The sequence below is a fragment of the Vidua chalybeata genome, chromosome 13 (assembly GCF_026979565.1).
Source record: "Vidua chalybeata isolate OUT-0048 chromosome 13, bVidCha1 merged haplotype, whole genome shotgun sequence".
Lineage (NCBI taxonomy): Eukaryota > Metazoa > Chordata > Aves > Passeriformes > Viduidae > Vidua > Vidua chalybeata.
The window spans coordinates 18,209,007-18,231,804 of NC_071542.1; the positions used below are offsets into that span (position 1 = coordinate 18,209,007).

Consider the following 22,798-nt stretch of genomic DNA (forward strand, 5'->3'; position numbering starts at 1 on the left):
TCTCATGTAACTTGTGGCAAGTGGTCTGTGGACATAGGGCTCCTGGGTGTTGACAAAGCATGTAGTCCCGTGTAAGTGACTGCCACCCATGCATGCAGCCCTGGAACCACTGGACTGTGCAGACAGTTGCTGCAGGAATGTGGTGTGAAAGCATGTGCTGTAGGAGCAACCCCCAAAAGAAGGGGATGGGTGTTGGGGCAGCCATTGGGGGTCAGTGGTGTCCCAACCCACCTCCTTGTAATCCTCGTCAGCCCTGCTGCCAGAGGGAGTAGTGCAGGAGGAACACAGATCAAGATGTCACATAAAAAATAATCAGTGGTGACCTACACCGGCGCCTGTTTATGTTTACGAGGGAAAAGGAAAAAACACCTGAGATGTGCCAAAAATAGTAGAATGTTTATCTGGTGGGCAAGGAGTGCCCAGTGAGCTGGAAGCTCCAGACCTCTGACATAAACGTGGAGATCATCTCTGTTTCCCCTCTGTGGAGGATGAGATGTGGGAAAGGTGCTGAGGCAGAGCAAGGAATTCATCTTCCCCAGATGGAACCTACCTCCCACCATGGCTGACCCACACTAATCACATCACCAATGCCTTGGCAAGACATCTCCAGTCCCACCAGCTGCTTGCCCACATCCTGGCATCAATTTCTATGGGTCACACTGCTGGGTAAGGAAATGTGCTGTTCTACAAAAGGAATAAACTGTTATTCCTTACATTGTGGAAACAGGATGATAGTTCTAACCCGGTGCAGGCATTTCTGCAGGGGATTTTGCAGCCTCCGCAGCATGGCTGTTTTCTCTCTAGCATGTCTCCTTCAAGACAAGCTCTGGAGACATGTGTGTGGCTTTAGGAGCAGGTTTGGGACATGTGAGTTCATGAAAACCCCAAGTCTCTAGAGCAGTTCATTTGCACAGTCTCTCTTGGGATGCCCATCCCTTGCTGCAGCTCTGATGTGTGGCTGACTTTGGAGGGAACAGCATGAGAAGAGCCCCAGATGGTCCCAACGCTGAGCACCACTGGCTCTGGGAGAGGCTTTCCATCTGCCTGGAGGTGAACAGTGCCCCAACCCACGGGGTGGAGAGGACAAGTCAGGGGCTGCCCTATGCCTGGCGTATTCTGCAGGGCTGAGGTACCTGTGGCTAGTGACAAGGATGCATCCCAGACCAAACTGCTCCTGTCTTTCTGCCCATTACCAGTGGCTTCAGCTGCCTAAGGCTGCTCCTTCCCATCAGAAAGCAGCAGATCCATAGCCTCTTGGACTCATTCCCCTTCTGGATTAATGCTGGGGAGCCTACCCAAATCTCATAGGTTTTTTTTTCATGGTTTCATCACTGATGTGTAATTACAAAGCCATAAGGTATTTATGTGAATGCTGCCATGTTTAATGCTCCCTCTGACCAGTGCTGAGGCTGGGGCAGTGTGAGAGGAGTATGACAGCAGATGGTGCCAGCAGTATCTCCCTCCCCACACTCCTTTGTGGCTCTATCCATAACTTTTCTGGTGTTCATCTAATAAATCCATGGGAAAACTGACTGGTAATGCTCATCCTGGTCCTTCATGCCTCCCACCATTTCTAGTACAGCATGGCTGAGTGGCCTTCTCCAAAAGCCAACTGCACCATGCCAGGAGGATAGCAGGGTTGGAGGGGCTGCTCTCAGGGCTGCATGTGGAATTTACAGGCTGTGGGGTCTGCAAAATGCTCTGTGGGGCCCATAAATCCCCTTTTGGGCCAAGGCCATGCCTAATTCCCTGCCGGCTGCCCTCGTCCTCCCTCCCTGCGCCCTCTCCACTCCGCCAAAGGGAGCTGACGGTTATTTTCCCCTGCTGCATGTTTCTGGGCTTGCTTCTGTTTACGGAGATGGGAGTTAAAATAACTGATTGATGACTTTGTTCCATCCCAAACACTTTGGGGAAGTTTGCGTGGTTTAGAAGGGAGAGTTGGGAGCTGGGATTTCATTAAGCACTTGGCTCCCAGCACTTCTCCAGCCATGCTCCAGGGGTGGCTAATGTTGTTTTTAAAATCCTGTTTTGCTATCCCAGGAGTCGGAGTGGCGATTTCCATGGTTTATAGGAGAACTTGGAGATGTAGCAGGTCCCTGAGGTTCCCTCTGAGCTCTGGAACACTAGCAAACCTCGCAGCCACTGCAATATTGTTTCACTTAAGCCCCTCCTCCACCGCTTCATCAGCACAAAATTGCACTCCAGCTGCCTAAAATCTTTGGAAAAGAGCCAAAAAAATGAATTACTGGAATTTGTTTTCATTGTGTGGATGAGGATTTACAGGCTATGACTGGGAGAAAAGGAGTGAGTGGACCTTTTTCCCCTCTGGAAGGATTTGCTTGGGAGCTAAAGCTTCTACGGGGACTCGGCAGTGTTCAGCTCCATAAACATCATTTATGGAACAAACACAAAAGGCAGGACACAGTGGGGACACCAAGAGAGCTAGGATCCAGGAAAAGACTGATTTTAGCTCTGGAGATCAGGAAGGCTTTTTCTGCAGTGGTGAAAGAGCCAGGAATGAGGAGACAGTGTCTGTGCTGTTTGTGGGGTCTGTTCCACGGGGTAAGCCCTCAAATGTCTGCTGGCACCAGCACAACACAACTGACTCCTGACATGTAAAAGAGGGTGCCCTCTGATCCATTATTCCATCTATAAAGGAAAAGGGCTTTTGCTAGTGCTTTTGCAGGGCATGTTTGCTATTGGAGAGCCCAGGGACTGTCACCTTGCACCCTGCTGCACAACATAGACCCACGTACCCTGGGGAGGGATTCACTGGTCACTGGGATGTCCTGGACTGCAGAAGGTCCCACTGGTATTTCCCTTCTAGGTGCCATGGCTATATCTGCCATCTCTCCTTCCTGTCAGAGCTTGGAGAGGCAGAAACCATGATGCTGTGAGAGCACCAGAAGTGCCTCAATAGCGAATCCCTTTTTAATTAAGTGTCTGAGCTGGGGAAATTAAGAATACTGACTCATTTAGAAACTTTCTTCAAGATGGAGAAGGCCATTATTTTCAAGCCCTCCGTGAATAATGGATAGCCCAGCCTCTCCCTGGAGCATTAACTGCTCAGGGACACTTGCAGGGCAGCACCGTGGTGTGGGGAACATCCTGCCCACAGATGTGCCAGGGCCTGAGCTATTGCACAACCTCTGATCAATGATGTAAAAGCGGTCACAGGATGGGAACAGGCGTGATGGGAATGTGGCCAGGTCCAAGCCAGGACAGCACCTCAATGGGGACATTTACATTGCAAAGGAAGGGCAGGAGCAGAGCTCCAACCCACAGTCCACCGACTGTTTGCTTTAGCTCTGGACAGGGTTGGATGGACAAAGACCATCCTGTGTCAAAGTCCATGTTGATTTGGGTAATTAATTGCTCCTGAAGAAATCCTTGATTTATAGCTCCTGTTTATGGGTATTGGCTTTTGGCTGGGATGCACTCCAGGCTGTGCACCCATGGGGAGCAGCCTCCCACACATGGGATGGCAATCCCTGGTCTCATTTGTGCCTTCCATATTCTTGCTATAAACCAATTTGAAGTGGGTAGGTTTGCAGTGATTTACACCAGGGAAACATCAGCCAGTTTTTCCTAAAAACCAGCAAAATCCTGCCTGATCCATGAGTATGCAGGGGCAGGCTTGGTTCTTCCAGTTTGTCTTTGTCCTATTTTGTAGGGATTGCACTGGTAGCACATTGGAGAGGTGTAGGCTGTGTAAGTCAGACCAGAGGCAACAGTGATGGCAGTGAAAGTGAAGCTTTGAGTTTTAAAGTGTTTTTTCATGTTCAGACAAGCCTCTACATGGAATAGACAGAAAGAGATGGAGCCATGAGGGTAGTGGGCACTCCTCGTTGAGCCATGTGGGAATTTCCATCAGGTTAATTTTTGCACTGAGCAATGTGGAGCCGTGCCTGGGCTGGGGTAATCGGGGTTGATCCACCCCCAGGTTTCAGCTCCGAAAGGGTTTGCCAGCATCCCCACTGGCAAAAGAGAGCATGGAAATGCCTCCCCTTCCTGGAGTGCCTGTGGTCATGGGGGCGACCGGAGATGTAAAATATCTCATGACCTCATGCACTATGCCAAGGACATGCTTGGAAAAGCCGGTCTCTGCCGAGCTAATTCCAGCACTGCTGGGATTCCCCCTGGAATACGTGGCCAGATCAGCTTTCGCTGGAGGGTAAATGTGTATTTGCCGGGAGCACACCAGAGGGTTTGGTGGGGCCAAGAGCTGCTGAAGGAAGGCCTGGCAGCTCCTAGTGTGAGCATCTTGTCCCATCTGAGACAAAAACTGCTGGGAGCACATTGCAAAGGCAGCGTGGGAGATGAGCACTTCTGCAGAAAAACAGCAGGAGCATCTTGGATGTTGGCTCCCATAAACACCTCCCTGGGAAGCCAAATCTGGATGGGGGGAGATGTCAGCACTGATGCTTATCCTAAGGGATAGTCACTGGATTCCTGCAGCCCCATAGCTTGGCTCAGAGCAGATTTTTTGCAGGAGGGTAAAAGCAGGGTTGGGGAGAGAAATTATATCCCTCTGGCTCATCAAATTCAGCACTGATGATATCTCTCCCCACAAGACACTCACTGATCCTTTCCTAAAAGCATAGAGAAGGATCATGTGCCTGCATAAAGTTCACCCAGAAGTATCTTTAAGCTTTGAAAACTGCTTGGAGATCTGAAACTCATGGGAAAGAGGAGTCAGGGGAGGTGTTCACTGCTTTTTGCTCCTGCAAGCGCTGTGTAACTGCCAAGGGTCCCACAGGGATGTCAGCTTTCCCCACATCTCACCTCTCCCCCAGTGCAACAAAGGAGAGCAGCCCTTGAATTTGGCCAATGTTTGGGAAGGAGCATCCAAAGGGAGCACCAAAATATGGCCTTGGGACACACAATCCTATTTGAGAGCTTGGAGGGAGGAGGATATTTGGAGCAACACGATGGACAGGTCCCACGGGGAATAAAAAAAGCAGAGGATAAAAGAGGGCACAGAAGGCAAAGGCAAGGAGAGCAACTAAACCCTGTCCAAAAACAAGGGCAAAATTGTTCACTTCCATGGTTAGTCACAACGAAAACATTGTCATTTCATAATTTCTTCCAGCTCAAAAAAAAAAAAAATACCCCGTTGGGCAGTGAGAGCCCTGACTGGGTCAGTGCGTGCTGAAGCTGAAGGGGACCCATGGCCCCTCCGCTGACCCTGTGGGTGATTTTCTTGCTTTATTGGGGACTGGGGTACCAGGTGAAAGTTCCCAAATAATTTCCCCCCCAAATAAATTTCAGCCTGGGCAGGAAAGCAAAGCTGCTGTGGGGAAGCTTAGCTGAGTGGGGCAGTGATGCACACACAACATCAGGTTTTATTGCTTGGTGGTGAGCAGAAAGGGCTCAGCACCAGATCTCACCATGTTTCTTGGGGCTTGACCTCAGGATTTGGTCTATTCCATCCTTTCTCTTTTCCAGCTTAGAGATGAGGAGGGAGATGTTACTCAGGTTGACATGTCCTGGTGAAAGATGGAGGAAAGGCCCTGAGAGCTGCTGCTCTGCATGGAAAGATGTAAATTTGGGGAATCACTGGGAATGATGCTCTTGACAGCTGAGCTCAGCAGCATCAGGAGCACCAGCCTGGGGTATTAAAAGGTGGGAATTGCAGCAGGTTTGAGCATGTTTTTCCCGGTACCTCTGTCCGATGGTGTGATCCCCCTGAGAAGGGTTTTTATCAGGGAGGTTTTGATATACAAAGCTGAAACAGAAACAGAGCATTGTCTCACCAAGAAATGGTCTAAAGGCACAGTTTACCAAGTAATTGAGCCCGGAAGGCAGGACAGATCCCTCCCTCTCCTTTAAACACAGGTTTTTAGGAGGGGGATGGGGTGACCCAGATTATCCCCAGGAGGGGCAGCAATTACCATCCCTCCTTGGCAGGTTCATCAGAGCGGCCAGGGCCGGCTGAGCAGGCAGAATGAGATGCTGGTTTATCCCCGGTGATCACTGGGCTTTGGGTCTCTGTCTTTTGCTGCAGAGATTTTGGGAAATTTTGGGTGATGCCCTGTTTCAGACCTGTTTGTAACTTACAGCACAGTGGCACCATGCTAATTTTTATGATGCTGTTATTTAATGAAAAGGCTGAAAACTGGGAGCTTCCCAATTGCTTGACTTGTGAACTTTGGGTAAGAAGAGAAGCTGTTCCAGAGGTGAGCTCATTTCTAACCCCGGGAAATGACTTCATGGACGCTGGTATTTACTCACAAAAACATTGCATGTCAGATGTCCCTGACTAGACTTTCTGTTTCGAGTCCAGTATGAGACAAAAATTTCCTTGGATGAGCTGCTCCTAAGACAATTCAAAGTTTGGAGAAGGAGAAGAATTGCAGGGGGGGAAAAAGAATCAGCATTAAAAACACTCTGAAATCATGAGGTTTTTCTGAATAAAGAGAAATTTTTGGGCACCCAGCCTGGCAGAAGCACCTGTCTAGGGGGAGGGTGCGGGTGATAAGTCCAGCAGAAGAATCACCCATCCTTACCCCCCACAACAACCAGCAGCTGGAGTTTCTCTCAGAGAGGAAAATACAAGTTTTTCTCTTTGGGAAGCCAAGCCCCCAGCAGCGATTTATCAGGATAAACAGCAGCAGGTTCCCTGCCCTGTGTTTGCTATAGGTTAATGGAAATTATATCCCATGCTGCTCTCCCTTGATGAGATAGATCCCAGTATATACAGGGTGTCTGATGGAAAAACACAGCACTTGCATTTTTGTTTGAGGTCTGCTCGTGCAGAAATTGTCACTGGGACTGTATTACCCGGTGTGGTTCCTGATTTCTGTTTTCTCCAGCATCCAGGATGATCCATATGGATTTGGGGAGATCAGTCCTATTTGGGGACGTTGGGGGATGCTCTGTCCCCTCATGACCCAGCACTGGACTGCAGCTCTGGGGATGTACTGGGGCAGCATCCCAAGAGGAGGAGATTTCGGGAAGAGCCAAGCTGGGATGTATGGAAACAAACCCTGCCTGCCAGCACTGTTTCCTAATCCTGGACACCAAAATCCTCTGATCGTTAAACCAGTGTTCAGAGATTCGGCTGAAGGCTGCCATGCAGACAAAATCCAAACTGACCTTTGAGGAGATGAGCAAAAGAGAAAAAGAGAGAAAACACAAGGGGGTTACTGTGCAAACGCTGGAGAAAAGCAGTCATTTCAATAAGGGACCCCACCCTTAAAATAAGACTTATTGCTAATGCATGCCCAGGACATTTCTGTGTGATGGTATGCTAAAAAAATCCTCTCCAAACAGGGACTAAAGGCTTTGTTGTGGCATGAGCAAGGCTTACAGTTCCCAAGAAGAATCCTGTCCCTCTCTTGCATCATACAGCCAGGGATGGAGAGGACATTTCTAGACAAAAAGGCCATCAGCCAGGATGAAGGACAAACAGGGAATACATTCCTTACTTGCTACTTAATTGCTTTTGTGCAGGTGCAAAGGGCTAAATGAAAGGGAAAATAAGGATGAGTGTGTGGGGCCGAATTAATCTCAGCTTTAAGCAGGAACCTAATGTCAGGAGGAGGTGGCTGCTAGAACAAACAGGCTTCCACCCAACTTCTACCCCATGCAGATTTTGTGCTATTTGTCCCCCAAGGGCCAGGCTCTTTTCCAAGGCACTGGTGGGTGATGCCCCTGTCAGGTAAGGAGGTGATGGGGACAGTCTCATCCCATGTGGCAGGGCTGGCTGATGCTCGCTGGCAGTGCCAGCTGGGTCTGCTTTCCTCTTTCCCCCTGTTTGGAAAGCACTTCAGATGCAGGACTTGCCCTCTGTGGCTCTGAGCAAAGAGTTTTCATCCTGATCCCCTTTGGCAGCTCCATGCAGAAGTGATGGAGAGTTTAGGGGATTCCAGGGCAAACATGGTCCAGTGCCTGTGGCATCTCCTGGGTCTCAGGAGCTGGTCCCTCTGCCACACAGCTTGACTCTTAAACCCACAAAGGTTTAAGAGTCAAATTGGAAAAGGGGACAATATCTTTTCTGCTTATGCCCAGGAGCACTCCTGCCAGCACAGCAGCCTCAGAGATGGTGCAACCACATTCAGAGCTCAGGCATTTCCTCCTAAAATAAGTGGGAGTAGTTTTAATAATGGAAAACCTATTCCAGAAAGGGAATCTCCTCCTCTTGAGGAACAATGCAGAGCCACCACTGCCAGCCCGGGATCTGCAGGGACCTGTATACCATGTACTCTTTAATTTAATAGCCTGGAAAATGTGAAGGTCTATCTGCATGTCATTAAAGTCCCAGCGAAGCCCCTGGGAGTGTGTTTGCCAGTGCTGGCCCCAGCAGGGCTTGGGGCTGTCCCTCTTTCACCCCCACAGCTCCTTTGCTGGCCAGAAGATCAGGATGTCCTCAGTTTCCCTCCCTGTCCTCGCATTGCACTTCATATTTTTTAAGCTCTTTTGAGCTCTTTGTCCCTCCCAAGGTCCTTCCCTCTCACTGTGCTATGCTGCAAGAAATACAGAAAGAACAAGATGGGAACTGATAGACTGCAGGAAAAAAAGTGTAGCCATTAAAATGGCAAAACGAGCCACATTTCTCCTTATTAATTCCCTCCTTGCAGCATTTCAGTCCAGGCATGTACCTGTGATGCTTCCATGGACCTGTCTGGTCCAGGAGCATCTCTGAGGTGCATGTGTACGCGTGTCTGCGAGTCTCTCGGTTGTCCGAGCAACGGGACGTTCATCACTAACTCCCAGGATAATTAACTCATTTTCCTGTATTTACAGCAAACCAGTACAGGGAGTGTTGGCACTTATCCCTGATGGAGCCACATTTGGCCACAACGATTTGAATTTTGGCTGTTTCTTGCATTACGGCGGCTTTGTCATCATCCCTGCTGCCTGCTCATTAAGTGGGCAGCTCATTAAGCTAACAAGGGCAGGGGTGATGGTGGCTGCCTGAGCCAGGCTGCCCATGGGTGCCCACCTCGGTGTGCCCCTCTCCTGGTTTGCTGGTGCAGGGGGTGTTTGCAGCAGCATTCCCATCTCCAGATGCCTGCATAAGCCTGTGCTAGCAGCAGCGTCGCTCCCGGCTTGCCTGCTGGCAAGGGGAAATTTTACTGCTTCAAGGTTTGTTGCAGGGATCTGATGCAAGGAAACGTTGGAGCATCCTGACTCAGCACCGCAGCGGTGAGGGACCCGTGGGAAAGGCACGGAGCATCTTCTCTCAGCATCAGGGCATGCGTATGCCAGGTATGTTCCCATCAGCCGGGATAAATCCTGACCTGCACACGGATTTCTCGTTTCTTCAGACAAGCGACTTGGTACTTTTTAGCTGTTCTTTCTTTTTGCTGCTTGTTTGTTCAGTTGGTCTTTGGGGAGGGAGGGGTGAAGGAAGTAAGGGGAAGGGGTCTCAGGGTGCCGGTGGTGGGGCTGGAGGAGGGCGCAATGCTGCAAGGTGTTGGCATCTCCTTCCTGCAGAACTGGGGAGACAGATTTGATCTCTGCTGTTCCTGTTATTTGTACAAGGGTAAGGAATTACTTATTTTGGAATCAACAGACAGGAAGGTGCTTGAAACAGTAGGAGATGTGCTGTACCTGCAGCTGGGACTGTAAACAGCTCATGGCCACAGGAGCTGGAAGTGTGTGTCCCCTGTGAGTTCTGCTCAGGTAAAAAGGGCAATGAAATCAAGCGTGGGGGACAACCACACTGCTCATCACTCCCCAGCCACCCCTGGTTTAGGGAGGGTTCTACCTTTCCCTCCTCCTCCTGCTTTGCTTCCAGAAGGGAAAGGGACAGAGGTGTTGTGCTGGTGCTGCTTGGGTCCTGGGAAGGTCCAGGCTCCTAAATGCCACTGTGATCCTCTCCCAGGAGCCACTCTCTGGACAGTGTGAGATGCTCCTTCTCCTGCCTGGTCACCCCCAGCTTTTCCTGCCCATGACCCCAGATCTGGATCTGGCACTGGAGAGGGAGGTGGATCATTAAGGTTTAACACACTAATGGAAAGGGCAGTGGGGTTTCTAAAAAGCTGAACCCTGCCTACAAACCCTCTTTGGAAGGACAAGTCCTTGAACCCAGCACAGCTGCCCCAGCACAGGCTCAGCCAGCTCTGGTATGACCCATTCCCAGCAGGATGCTGGCAGACAGCGACTGGTTCCATGGTCCTGGCCACCACTCCTGCTTTCCCAGCTGCTCGGCCACCTCACAAAGAGCTAAAAATATACGTCTGTGTGAGCAGTCACTGTAGCTACAGGAAGGTTGAGCCAGAGAGGGCGGCCAGGCTGGGTCACTGTGGTGGGGGGACGCAGTGACTTCGCAAAATGGGCAACACAGAGGGAACAGGCAGGGACAGGATGGGACAAGACAGAGTGGGACAGACTGCTGCTGGTACCTCCAGTGCAGATCCCACCATCTCCCCACTTACCCATTTGTTGAAGCTGCAGCATTCTACACAGCCCCTAAGAAGGGTTCACTTTGCTGCTTGTGTTTCAGCAGGGGATGAGTGAGGAGCAGCTCCCTGCATCTCCCCACTGCCCCACCACGTGGGAGGACACCAATGTCTCGGCCTCTGCGTACCCCCAGTACTGGGTGGAGCCCCGGTTCACCCAAGCAGCGAAGGTCCGTGTGATCATCACAGCCATCTTCTTCCTGCTGGCAGCGGGCAGCAATGCGGCGGTGCTGGGCAGCCTGCTGAGGAAGAGGAGGAAATCCCACGTGCAGCCGCTGATCCTCAGCCTGGCGCTGGCTGACCTGCTGGTGACAGTGATGGTGATGCCCCTGGATGCGGCGTGGAACGTGACAGTGCAGTGGTACGGAGGGGACATCTCCTGCAAGATCCTCAACTTCCTCAAGCTCTTTGCTATGTACGCGGCTGCCCTGGTACTGGTGGTCATCAGCCTGGACCGGCACTCAGCCATCCTCCATCCCTTCTCCCGTGCTCACCGCCGCAATGGGATGCTGCTCCGTGCTGCCTGGGCTGGCAGCGTGCTCCTGGCTTTGCCCCAGGTATAGTTCAGTGTCCTCCCCATGGAGTTTGCCTAGCAGGGGTGGTTTTGGAAAAGGGCTTCTCCATCCCAAAATCCCCAACAAGTCCATCCCAATCCATGGACTCCACGAGCACCAGAATAAGGCATGAGTTAGGTGCCCAGAGCTCGTCTCCCATTCTGACACCAGCAGGGAGGTGCTCTCAATGCACAGCCAGCAGCATCTCCAGGATGTGGTTCTCTATTCCAAATCCTCTCTGAGTTATTATTTGGTTCTCCATTTCAGCTTTTCCTCTTCCACCTGAACACAATCCCAGGAGGGAATTTCACCCAGTGTGTTACTCATGGGAGCTTCCGAGCACACTGGGAGGAAACTGTCTACAACATGTTCACCTTCACCACCCTCTACATCACCCCTCTGAGTGTCATGATCGTCTGCTACATCCGGATCCTTTGGGAGATCAGTAAGCAGCTAAAGGTCAATAAAGGTAAGTAGATCCCAGCCCTTTAATGTCTGCCATGACTGAACTTTTCCATCCTGGAATTGTTGTTGGGTGTGTCACAACAACCTTTGAAAGCTAAGAAGTTTTGCACAAACCAACTAAGAGGTTTTGCACAAACTTATTGACCCCAGTCCTTGCTGTCTTCTGCTTCCTGTGGGACATGGACCAGATAATGAGATGGTCTTCCCTCTCTGGCAGAAGCAGAGACATGGATGGTTCTGTTGTCTTGGTTTTCTCCTATCTTCAACTATCTTTTTGACTCTCCTTGGCAGGTTTGACAAGAAATCAAAACGACCACATCTCCAAGGCACGCATGAAGACTCTCAAGATGACCATAGTGATTGTTGCCACCTTCATCATCTGCTGGACCCCTTACTATCTCCTGGGCTTGTGGTACTGGTTCCAGCCAGCCATGATCCAGAAGATGCCAGAGTATGTCAACCACAGCTTCTTCCTCTTTGGCCTGCTGCACACCTGCACTGACCCTATCATTTATGGGCTGTACACCCCTTCCTTTCGGGAGGATGTGCAGTTGTGTCTCAGGGGCATTGAAACAGCCATCACCAGGCAAAAGAGACACAAACCCATCTCAGCCTCAGAGAAGAACATCAAGGATGGTGCTGCAAATGGTGGGGTGGCATCAGGGGGCTCCAACGGGACAACTGTCAGCACAGTCTGATGAAGAGATGTACCCACAAGGGGATGGCAGGCACAGCTTTGGGACTGTTTTGTTCTGTAGGACCATTTTGGAAACTGTCATGATGAGGTTCCCTACTCAGCTTTTGTGGGTGAGGGTTTCTGGCCAGAAACTGAGAATGTGTCTCCTCCCAGTACTCAGGGTGAAAAAAATTTGTGGGTATTTCTGGTCATTCTGCTGTATTCTGGCACTGCTGTGACAACTAGAAAAACATCCTTTTTGTACCTGGCTCCAGCCCTCATTCTGGGATCAAGCTTCTCCACACTTCCAGCATCAACCTCTGGGAGGAAATTTACCATCTCCTCTGTGGTCCAGGGTCACGTCTCTGGAGTGGCTGGTCTTCAAGTGCCCTTTGCACCTACACCCAGCTGTAGAGCCATGGATGGTGTCACCCTGAGCCTGCAAAGGTGTGATCACAGGCTTTTACTCCGTTTTCTCTACCCATTGTAGGAAAAGCTCTCTGGAATTTCAGATCTCCTGACTCAGAACCTGCCTGGTTCTCCCATGGCTGTGTGACAAGCCCTGGGAAAGATCTAAGTATCTGGAGGTTGACATGGTGGGCAGGGAGGGAGTGCTGTGGGGAGGGAGGGACTCAGGCAAGAGCAGTACAAAGAACACAGTGGGGTGGGTGAGGTTTCTTCTCTCTTTTGAAGAGAGGCAGAAGGGAAAACAGTCCCTGCTACTGTTTTCTTGTGTGAAGGGGATGGTACAGACAGACATATCATTACACAGCAGCTCTGTGTGACACAGGGCAAACCAGGAGAGAGAGTATTTGTGGTAATGAGAACCAGACCTGACACTGCCCAGCCCCCCTAGAACTTTCTGTCCCCATGTCCCAGGGCACAAGCTGGCAGGTTGCAGGTCACACGCTGGACACATTTGCTTTGCCCTAAGCAACACCAGCCTCTCAGCTCTGCCCCAGCAGAGCAGGTGCAGCCACCCCACAGGTGTTGTTCAAGGTGTCCCAATGATTGAAGTGATGGGATGCAGCTTATAGGGGTCCATCAGCACCTTTAGTGCCAGATGGAGGTAAAGGAGGGCTTCTGGAGGGATCACCTGAGCTGTGGTGAGTAACATGGGTTGTTTGCTTTCTACCATTGTGCCAAAAGTTACTTGTGAAGGCAGAAGTCTCTTCTCTGGGTGTGGGTTGAAGAGATGAATTTATTTAACCGTGTTGTCCTTTCCAGGTAATTAGAAATAATGGATTATTTCTGTTTTTTTCATTCTCTGATGATTGTTATTAAATGTGGGGCTTGCTTTTGAAGAGAAATTTAGTTTTAAGCCAGGTGGGTTGTTGTTTTCTTAGTTTAGTTAAACCTTGGGACAGCTCAGGAGCTCTAGACTTGGCAGGAGGCAGTTCCTTGGCTATTTTTGTGGCTACAGCAGCTTTGAATGAGCATCTGGACTTTATCAGGATGAAAGAGCTTTGTTTTAAAAACAACTCTTGACTTGCTGTGGTTGCGTGTGTAGGGAGCTGGGAGATGTCTTCCCCTCAAGAAAACAAATCTCCTTTGGGCACTGAGGGGGCTTTTTTTCAACCCTGTTTCCAAGAGGTGTTGGCTCCCCATCAGCCAGAAAGGATCTGCACTGGTCTCCCAGTTCACCAGCTAACAAATTATTGAAATTGGAGGGGTGGCAAGCAGTCCTTGCAGGCTGGCTGGGGCTGGGCAAGGAGAACACAGGAAGCCACAGCGCTCAGAGTGATGCTGAGCTGCACGTGGGTATCCAGCCCTTGCCCTTCTGGTACTAATTATTATTTATGCTAAACATATAGCCCATGGAGAAAAAAAATCAATTAGAACTGCAGGAGCCCAGACCAACTGGTGGGGACTAGTGTGAGCCATTTAGGAAGCATCCAAACTCCAATGAGATGCGTAATCGTAGTTTGGCTTTCCTGGGCTCATTCTACTCAATGTTAATTACCCAATGCTAACAGAGCCAGGGTTGCCTGATGCCAGAATGGCAAAAAAAGGGCTTCTTGTAAGGTGGTGGGAATGGCTTGCAGTAGGGGAAGCTAATTTATTAATCAGACATTCCTTTGGTCTCTTTGTTTATACTGCTGATGGGAGGCAGACCTTGAAGGTGTGTTGGTTTTCTGGCAAGCCTTGAATAAGTAGGAAAGTGTCTTTAATCTACTGAAAATTGTCTTCATCCACTTTTTGCTGAGTGGGAAAGAACAGATACAACATTGCTCATACACGTCTCCTCTTGCCCAGCAAAAGGAGAGCTCAGAGGTCTTCTCTGAGGAGCAAGAAAAACTTTTTTTTCCTTGTGGGAAGGATTTTGTACCCCATGGGTACAGTAAAAAGGCAAAAATGGGTTTGGCTTTAGGGGGACTCAGTGATCTTGCAATAATTTAGATTGGAAAAGATCTCTATGAAGAGTAGGAAAATGGGGATTCTGGCAAGCATTTGTACCTTAGTCCTTAGGGGAAGCATGGCACATTCCTTGGGATTCTTGCAGGCATTCCAGTGCTGCTCCTTTTGCCCATCTCTTTCACACCTTTCACACCCTCCTGTTGCTGATGTTCGAAGTGACATCTTGTGGAGTCTGGAGTGTGGGCAAGGTGCCCAAAGTGACAGCTTTCATGAGAGAAGGAAAATGTCACTGGAAGTGTGTGCTGCTAAGCCATGTGTCCACTGCAGGCAGGAAGAGGGAGCAAGCAGATGGGCAGCACCTTCCTGGGGAAGCTGGGATCAGTCTGGGTCCTGCCAGAGGTGGACCAAAGCCCAGGCCTGGTTTGCATATTCCTGCATTTCTGATTCTGCTTTTCTTGTATTTGCTCACACTTTAGAGAGCACAAGATTTTTGCATCACTTATTAGGAGCATGAATCTCCATGTCTTGCTTTCCCCCTAAACCCAGGGGAGGTCCTGCTTTCTGTGGTGCTTCCCTCTCTCTCCCCGCATTGCCTCAAACCCTTTGTCTCCAACATCACCTGCCCTTCTCCTCAGCTGGCTCCTGAGATCTCTGTATATAAAAATATATATAAAATAGAGAGAGAGAGAGAGGAAAAAAATACTTTTTATATTTATTATCTATTTATGCTTGTTGGAAGAAAATTCTCCCACTTCCTCAACACCTGCTCATTCCCACCAAGGAAACACCAGTTACCACACTTCTTGCAGTCCCAGCCAGGATCAGATTTGTCTGATTCAGTAACAATTCCTTGATATTCACCACAGTAATGTAATGAACATATTAATAAGAGCAGGTAGCTCTGTATTTTACAACTCCTCGACCTCACCCTGGGCTGCCTGCTTCAAACACAGCGGCCCTTTGTTCAGGAGGAAATTCTGATTCATTCCCTGTTAGTGTTTTTATAGCACTGTGCATGTTCAAAGAGCCACGCAAGTGGCTTAAGAGGCTAACACAAACCTTGGGTTAATTCATAATACTGTTAGTTACTCAGCACAATACCCGCATTAATCCAGCTGACTGCCCCTCACCACGTTGGGAAACACATGCTGAAATCAGCAGGGAGCTCAGAAAACAAGCGTGGGAGTAGGATATTAAGTATTTTGCCAGGCTGCTAGGTAGGATCTGAGCACCTTAAATGTATTTAAAATATTTTCCCATTGCTGTTGCCTCGCTCCACAGCTGTGGAGCTGAAGCAATGATGAGGCTGTGCCCAGAATCCCTGCAGGCCTGAGCATGAGGTATGGGGCTGCAAGCTCTCCAAGGGATACTCCAGACACATCCATCAAGATTCAGCCCCCACCTGAAACCACCTCCTCTTTTTTGGGGTCTAGTCAAACTGATCAAAGCAGAAAAAGCTGCTTTTTGTTTTTCCTTTGATACCTGCTGATTTCATTGCAGAGCTGGACTGTGCGTGTCTGCCATGAGCCCCCACAATGCTTTCTCTCTGGGGATATAGCCTGGAACTATTATTATTTCTTCTACTTACTCAGAAACTTTCCTATGCAAAGAAACCCTAAGAAAAGAGCTTTAAATCCCTGCTGTGTTCTTTTCATCTGGCTCAGGAGCTCCCAGGTTTGTGCCTTTCCCTGCAGTGCCAGCCATCCCACAACTGCTGCTCAACCGCCTCTTCCAAAGGGCCCCAAACAGCCCATCTGTTCCAAAAGATGAGGTTTTTTTTCAAACAAACCAGGCTTTTACAAACCAGTGCCCTTTAGACAGCATCAAATACCTCCAGGTTTTCTGGCTGGCACATTATCTCCCCTAAATTTGTATGTTTACATGGCACAACATTTAATACAACATGCTGAGGAAGACAAAAATAGGCACATATTCCCACGACCCCTGTGCACATCTCAAACCCCAAGTTTCTGCACTGAAATATCAAGGAGTAAACTATAAAGTAGTCAAACCTGTTGCACAATAAATTATTTGTTTATGCATATTTTAATTGCAAATCTCTGCTATAATTAGCACGGACTCTTCTTGGGCTGAGGCGCTGCAGTGTCCTTTGACAGTGAGCGTTATTAACGGGCTGTAAAAGGCAATGGGGAATTGGATTATAATGTTCTTGTTTTGCAAGCTGTATGGTGAATAAATAAATTTGTTCTGGCAGCAAAATTAACTGGGATAAATGTGTTTAGCTCCAGTCAACAAGAAGAGGGGTTGCTGTAAATGAACTTGTTCTCAGCCTTGAATTAAAAAACCTGATTACCAGGACATTATTTCTGGCAATTAGGTACCAGAACAACATCAGAAAAATAAGAGATTTTCTTTGAAATATTTAATGAGTAAGGTAGTAATCACAGACTCATTTGCTGGAAATATGTGGTGAGTTGGGGTCTTTTTGTGGTTAGGGTTCACTGTGCAATGAAAATCTGCATTTATCAAGTCTACTAAAGGCTGGACTGAGAGACTGAACTGTGGCACCTATCTGATTTTTCTTTGCCTAGAATCCCTGGATCTTCATGGGGTTATCCCATGCCTAGTCACTAATCAGAGGACAGTGCTTTCCTCCTTTTTCTCTTTCAGGCCATTGTAGGGTGCTTTGCAAACACAACAAACAGCAAACACAAATGACTTGACAGGAGGGAGAGAGCACTGCCCTGTGTATGTTGCATTACTAACTTGCACATGGTGTGTTCTGTAACAAATCCTCAGTTTGGTAAGAACAATCCTTATTCAGTATTGATGCTGAAAACTCTGAGTTTGTCTAATCTGCACAGTAAGCTAGGATAAGATAGATCATGGCTGAGACCACAAGCCTTGTGGATGTTTGTGCAGATTTTGTCCAGGATACAAAGAATTTTCCTCATAGCAGTGCAGTAACTATGTTTTGGACTTGTGCTTGGCTGCCAGCTGGGATTAAAGCACAACAATGTTCTGCAGAGGGGGAAAAAACATACTAGAAACCATTTAAGTTCTTCCATTTGGCAGTTGTTTTATTTCTTGTTGGTTTTTTTCCTTACAATCATTATGCTCAAATATAAAAATTCCTGGCCAAAGTTAGTTTTAAAAGTTTAAAAGTAATTCCATCTGCACTGATATATGCCAAACATCACTAGATTCAATTTCTGAAAACATACTGATAAGACTCCCAATCGATTGCTTTGCCTGACATCCAGAAAAATTCTCCTTTCCAACTTTGTGCAAACATACTTCAGCTTGACAGAAAATAAGTTACACCTGAGTGTTTCCATGCTTAGTTTTCATTAGTCTTAAATAACCTTTTTTCCATGGACCCTTAACGATTGGCTCATGCTGAGCTGCACCACTGTGATCCTTTTCAGCTGTACTAGGCATCCTCATGAATCCCAGGAACACAGAAATAAGAATAAATGCAGAGATGCCATGAGGATTAATATACTGGTGACAGAACTGGCACCTTTATTTCCAGAGCTCTGTAATAGATGCAGTGCACTGCAGATCAGCTATTGTTAAGGCATGTGGTGAAATTAACAGTTTATAATCTCGAGTGGTTCATCTCTCCGAGTCAAACATTCTGTGCCAGTAGTAGATGAAGGTTGGTGAGTTGCTGGCCCCTATCACTATCAGCAACAGCAGATACAGCATCATCATTACAGAAAAACGGTGGGTGTAGAACCAGGAAGATTCAGGAGAAGGCCTGAAAGGGGAAAAGGACATGAATTCTGTCAGAGATGCACAAATACCTTGGCAAAAAGTATTTCAGGCTTCATTATTTTAAGCAAATCCAATAAAAACAGGAAGTTGTTCTACAATCCCTGTAACTAATGAAGCCTGATTTTTTACCACATCTCTTTTCCTTAAGTCTCCATGCACAATCCTGTCTTTTCTCCCCATGTTCACACCTTTCCCTGTGGTCTGGAGCTGTAGCTGCCTGGCCTGTAGACATGTGTTGAGTAGCTCAGTGAACCCAGCCACTTAGGACAGATAAGGGCAGAGTTAAAACTGAGGCAGTTTTAAGAGATGCACTCACCAGACATCCACTCTTGGGTTTCCTGCCACAAACAGATAATTAGACCTCTCAAAGACTCTAAGTGCTTACAGGTCTGGTAAAAAAGCAAATTTAGCTGAGCCTGGAAATATCACAGAGCAAGACAGAGGCAACGTGATGGTGTAAGACTTATTTCCATAGGAAACGGGCTACAAACAGATTCTGGCAGTGCAGTGTATCTTTCTTGGTTGTCTTCTGTTGTTTTTCAACAATGAGATGTGTTTATCTGACTGTTGTAGTAGCTCATCCCTCTAGACAGCTGAACTCTTACCTCCTATGCTGCTTCTGTGAATACACTAGCAAGTATTTAACTCGTAAAAGCTGGTTGTTTGTGACAACAAAGTATTTCTGTGGTACGTCTCCCCCTTCGCTGTTTTTCACTCTTGCTCTTTTTCTGTCTATTTCTTCTGAATCTGAATTGGGAAAAGGAAAACAAAAAAAGCAGAACTTCAAGTAACTGTAAAAAAAGTAAACAACCAACACCCCCATACACACCCCCCAGAAGAATGGGAATGAGATAACCAAAAATCTAGTCTTGGTATTCCCCTGAATCCCTCAGCATCCAAGAATAGAGTGAGAAGTTTGCTTGAGGCTATACCACTCCTAGTTATCCTTGGTATGGATGACATTATGGCCCAGACCAGGGTGACAAGGAGGTAATTCTCCCATCCAGTGCTCAAGGAGCCACTGATATTAACAGGGAAAGAAAAGCAACATGAAGGACAGATGGAACTACTGTGATAGACTCACCTTTCTTTTTCACCTGACACTTTACATCTGGGTGGTCAATGATCTCACAAACAGCCACACAGCTGAGGATAGAGCCCAGGGCACTTCGCTGCCAGCCAAGACCGTGAGGGCTGTACAGCAGAGCCAGGCTCAGGTCACTGGTCAGATAGGTGCCTTCACCAAACAGGGATGTCTGAAACAGAGCAGAAATCTACCCTAAAATCATGTACTGCAAACCTCAAACAACATACAAGTGTTCTTTCCTTTCAGACTGGCAGTTCTGCTCCTGAAGGTAAATTACGAAAGGCCTTTCTGACCCATGCTGGGCCTGGTCCATGTACTGTTTTTGTCCTGGCACAACTTCCTTGGGGTGGGGCTGCTGCCCTCTCCCATCCCTCAAATTAGCTGCTTGGCAGAGCACTTGGTGTGGACAGATTCATGCTTTCCCGGATTTGGAGTTGGTTTGCCAGCAAAAGTATTTTACATCAACATGACTGCACCGCTGTTAAAAGGCATTTCATCGATTTATTGAGACTGTCGTCATTCAAGTAATCCAAACTCCCCAAACAAGGCAAGGCTTTACTTCACTTAAATCCATGCTTTACTAGAAAAGAGGAAAGAACTTTTCAATTTGCCACACTGGCTAAAATTATTACTCCAGTAAGTCCATTGTACCAGTAAACCATTACTCACTGAGAATGTGGGGAAAAAAACATAGTGCAGGTTGACTGGAATGTCAAGCAGGTGCTGTGTCAAAGCTGCCTCACAGCTGACACAAAGAGCCAGGAGTCTCAACTTCCCTTCCACTGAAATCAGAAGATGTGCAAATCCTATGGGATGTTCCCTAAACCAGACCATTTTAAGAAGGCTCCACTGGCAAGTAGCACCTGAAACTTTGCTGATCTAAACACAAGGCCAGGCAGAAAATCTCTACTATCCTCTGTCTCTGTAGACGGGCACTTCCCAGCTGCAGGCTGTCAGACAGGCCAGGATTTTCAGAGGAATTACACCTCCTTATAAAGAAGCAAAGGACAGTCGTAATTTGTCACGCTGGTGAAAAGGGTTTCATGCCACTTCCAGTTTTTGCCCTCAGGCTGCACTAGAAAATCCACAAAGGCCTACACTGAAATGAACACAGCAATACAAGAGCATCAGCACATTTCATACCCTGAAAGGAATCTGGGCCTATTTTTAAAACGTGTCCCCAGCTGCAAGTGAGCAAGGGAAGATGGTGTCAATGGCAGGAGCCTCACCCTGTTCAAGTGGCAGTGCAGGCCGTGGTGCAGGATGGAATGGAAATTCTCCAGGCGGCTCCCATGGAAGGCGTAGATAAGGTCCCGCTCTCCCTTGGTCTCAGCAAACTTGGTGTTCATTCGATCACAGTACACGATCTCAAAGAGGTAGTCTGGAGCAGGAACCACAGCGCCAGACATCCCTGTGAGTTCCTGGATCTTCTCGTACTTAAAAACAGGAAGGAATATCAACGTTGGTTTATGTGGTTAGATTACTCACTGGAAATTCTGCTTCCCATCCCTTCATACCGTTTAATGTATTCTGATTATGCTTTTCTGTGTTAGAATTCAACACTGTCACAATTCAGAAGGAGTAAGTGCACAGTAAAAATCCTGCCAGTTTCTTGCTATCAAAGTTAAATCCTAAATCTTCTCTCCAGAAAAAAACCCAAACCTGTTTTTTAATTCATAATTGTAATTATGAATTAATTTATGACGCAAGGACAATATCCCAATTCTACTTTGGCTACTAAGACAATATATTCATCAGCTGATCTTGCAAGAGAAAAAAACATGAAAACAGAAGTTGTTTTCAGCTTGCTGCTAATCTCTACAACTATTTTGATCCCCGTTACAGAAGTGCCTCAGTGGCTCTGAACCTTTCCCTTTCTGGGGCAGAAGACGAGCTGTGTTTCTCAGTGACAAGCAGGACCCAGCTCCATGACACCCAAATTGGACTCTCTCAGACTAAACCATGCATGTACATGTTACGTTAACTGCAGTAACCAACTACAGTCACTGCCCATCATCAACTAATGACACTGGTAACTATTTCTTCCAACCAGTGTTCCTGAAAATTTACTTAAAAACGCCCCTCTCTATATACAGAAAAGAATGGATTTATGTTCAGCTGTCAAGCTCTCACAATAACCAACTTAATTCTGGCAGGAGGAAATATTCTCTGAAGTGAAAGTTTGCCTTAAAAAACAAATTTTAATTAAGATTTTCAGAATTCAAAATTTACCTCCTCTTTCTTAGTACTTTGTATCATGAAGACTTTAGATGATAGAATCCAACTAAACAGGTCCCAGGTCCTTTTATCTGTATTTGGAACAGACCCCAGAAGCTCTTTCAAGCTTGGTAGAGCCTTGGTATCTGCAAGCTAACAACAGAGGCATTTAGCACAAGCTCCTTAGCGCCATTGCGATTAAACAGGGACCTCTAGTGAAAACAAAACAATATTTCACCCCGACAAACTGAAAAACAGGTTCTGTTCTGAGATATAAACACTTGTTTCAAGTTTGTGGGGAAGTTTGTCAATTGCTCTGAATGCAAATAGCAGGCAAGTTACAAACAGTGATATTTACCAACAGTATCTGTAGGGTTTGTACAGGAACAGTCGGACTCACTCCTGGGAGAAAACAAGCTGTCACAGAGCACTATGTGCAGTGGTCCTCACATGGGGGTGTTCAGGCCATGTAACATGCAAATCATTCAACATGATTTTGAATTTAACGTTGGCAAGCTCTCATAACAATTCACAGAATATCAGAAACATTAAGGCTGGAAAACGTGTCTGAGGTTATTGAGTCCAACCCTTAAAGTAATTTTGCCAAGCCCACCACTAAACCATGACCCCAAGTGCCACATCTGCATGTTTTCTGAACACCTCTAGGGATGGTAATTCCACCACTTCCCTGGGCAGCCCGTGCTAACGCCTAACCACCCTTTAAGGGTAGAAATGTTCTGGAATACTCAATCTTGAGCAGCTTGAGGCCACTTCCTCTCGTCCTGTCGGCTCACTACCTGTTACCTATCACTTGTTATTTCACGTGCTGTCCACACCGGATCTGGGCGTTTCCCAGGGTAGGTTTATCGGTCACAATCCCAAATACTGTTTTAAACCTGGATTTCTTGACTGGCTAAACCCTTCATCCTGCTTTATCCGCTGCCCTCACCTCTGCGGGCAGCCCGTGCTCCCCATGGGAGGAGGTGCCCTGGCGCCGCGGGCAGCTGCCCCGGGCCGGCCCCCGGCACTCACCAGCCCCTCGAAGTCCTTGGTGTCGCCGCTGGCGTAGCGGCCCGGGAAGGGCCTCAGCGCCGAGTCGCGCTTGTAGCTCTGCAGCGCGGCGGCGAACAGGCTGCACCGCAGGTCGGCGGCCAGCGGGTCCCGCCGCGCCGCCTCCCTGGCGCCCGGGGCCGCCTCGCCAGGGCCGGGGCCCGGCGCTGACATGCCCGGCGGGGGCTGCCGAGCGCCGGCCGCTCCGACAAAGCGGCAGCGCCCGCCCCGCCGGCGTCGC

General features: G+C 48.1%; 2 protein-coding genes across 3 annotated transcripts; one reads left to right on the forward strand and one right to left on the reverse strand.

Moving 5' to 3' along the window:
- The first annotated feature begins 10,276 nt into the window (after positions 1–10,276).
- On the forward strand, positions 10,277–12,671 carry LOC128794738 (gonadotropin-releasing hormone II receptor-like). Its single transcript, XM_053954927.1, has 4 exons — positions 10,277–10,348; positions 10,425–10,966; positions 11,231–11,432; positions 11,720–12,671. Exons 1-4 carry the CDS (start codon positions 10,282–10,284, stop codon positions 12,124–12,126), a joined length of 1,218 nt encoding a protein of 405 aa, XP_053810902.1. The 5' UTR covers positions 10,277–10,281; the 3' UTR covers positions 12,127–12,671.
- A 4,805-nt stretch (positions 12,672–17,476) lies between these two features.
- PARP16 (poly(ADP-ribose) polymerase family member 16) lies at positions 17,477–22,746 on the reverse strand. 2 transcript variants are annotated; one of them, XM_053955079.1, is made up of 6 exons: positions 22,540–22,746; positions 21,523–21,660; positions 20,520–20,726; positions 19,288–19,459; positions 18,809–18,950; positions 17,477–18,186 (listed from the first exon to the last, which is right to left on the reverse strand). In XM_053955079.1, the coding sequence occupies exons 1-6, from the start codon at positions 22,729–22,731 to the stop codon at positions 18,042–18,044; spliced, it is 996 nt and encodes a 331-aa protein (XP_053811054.1). In that variant the 5' UTR covers positions 22,732–22,746; the 3' UTR covers positions 17,477–18,041. The 2 variants fall into 2 exon arrangements, with proteins under 2 accessions (XP_053811054.1, XP_053811055.1); XM_053955080.1 differs by lacking the exon at positions 21,523–21,660.
- Between the last annotated feature and the right edge of the window lie 52 nt (positions 22,747–22,798).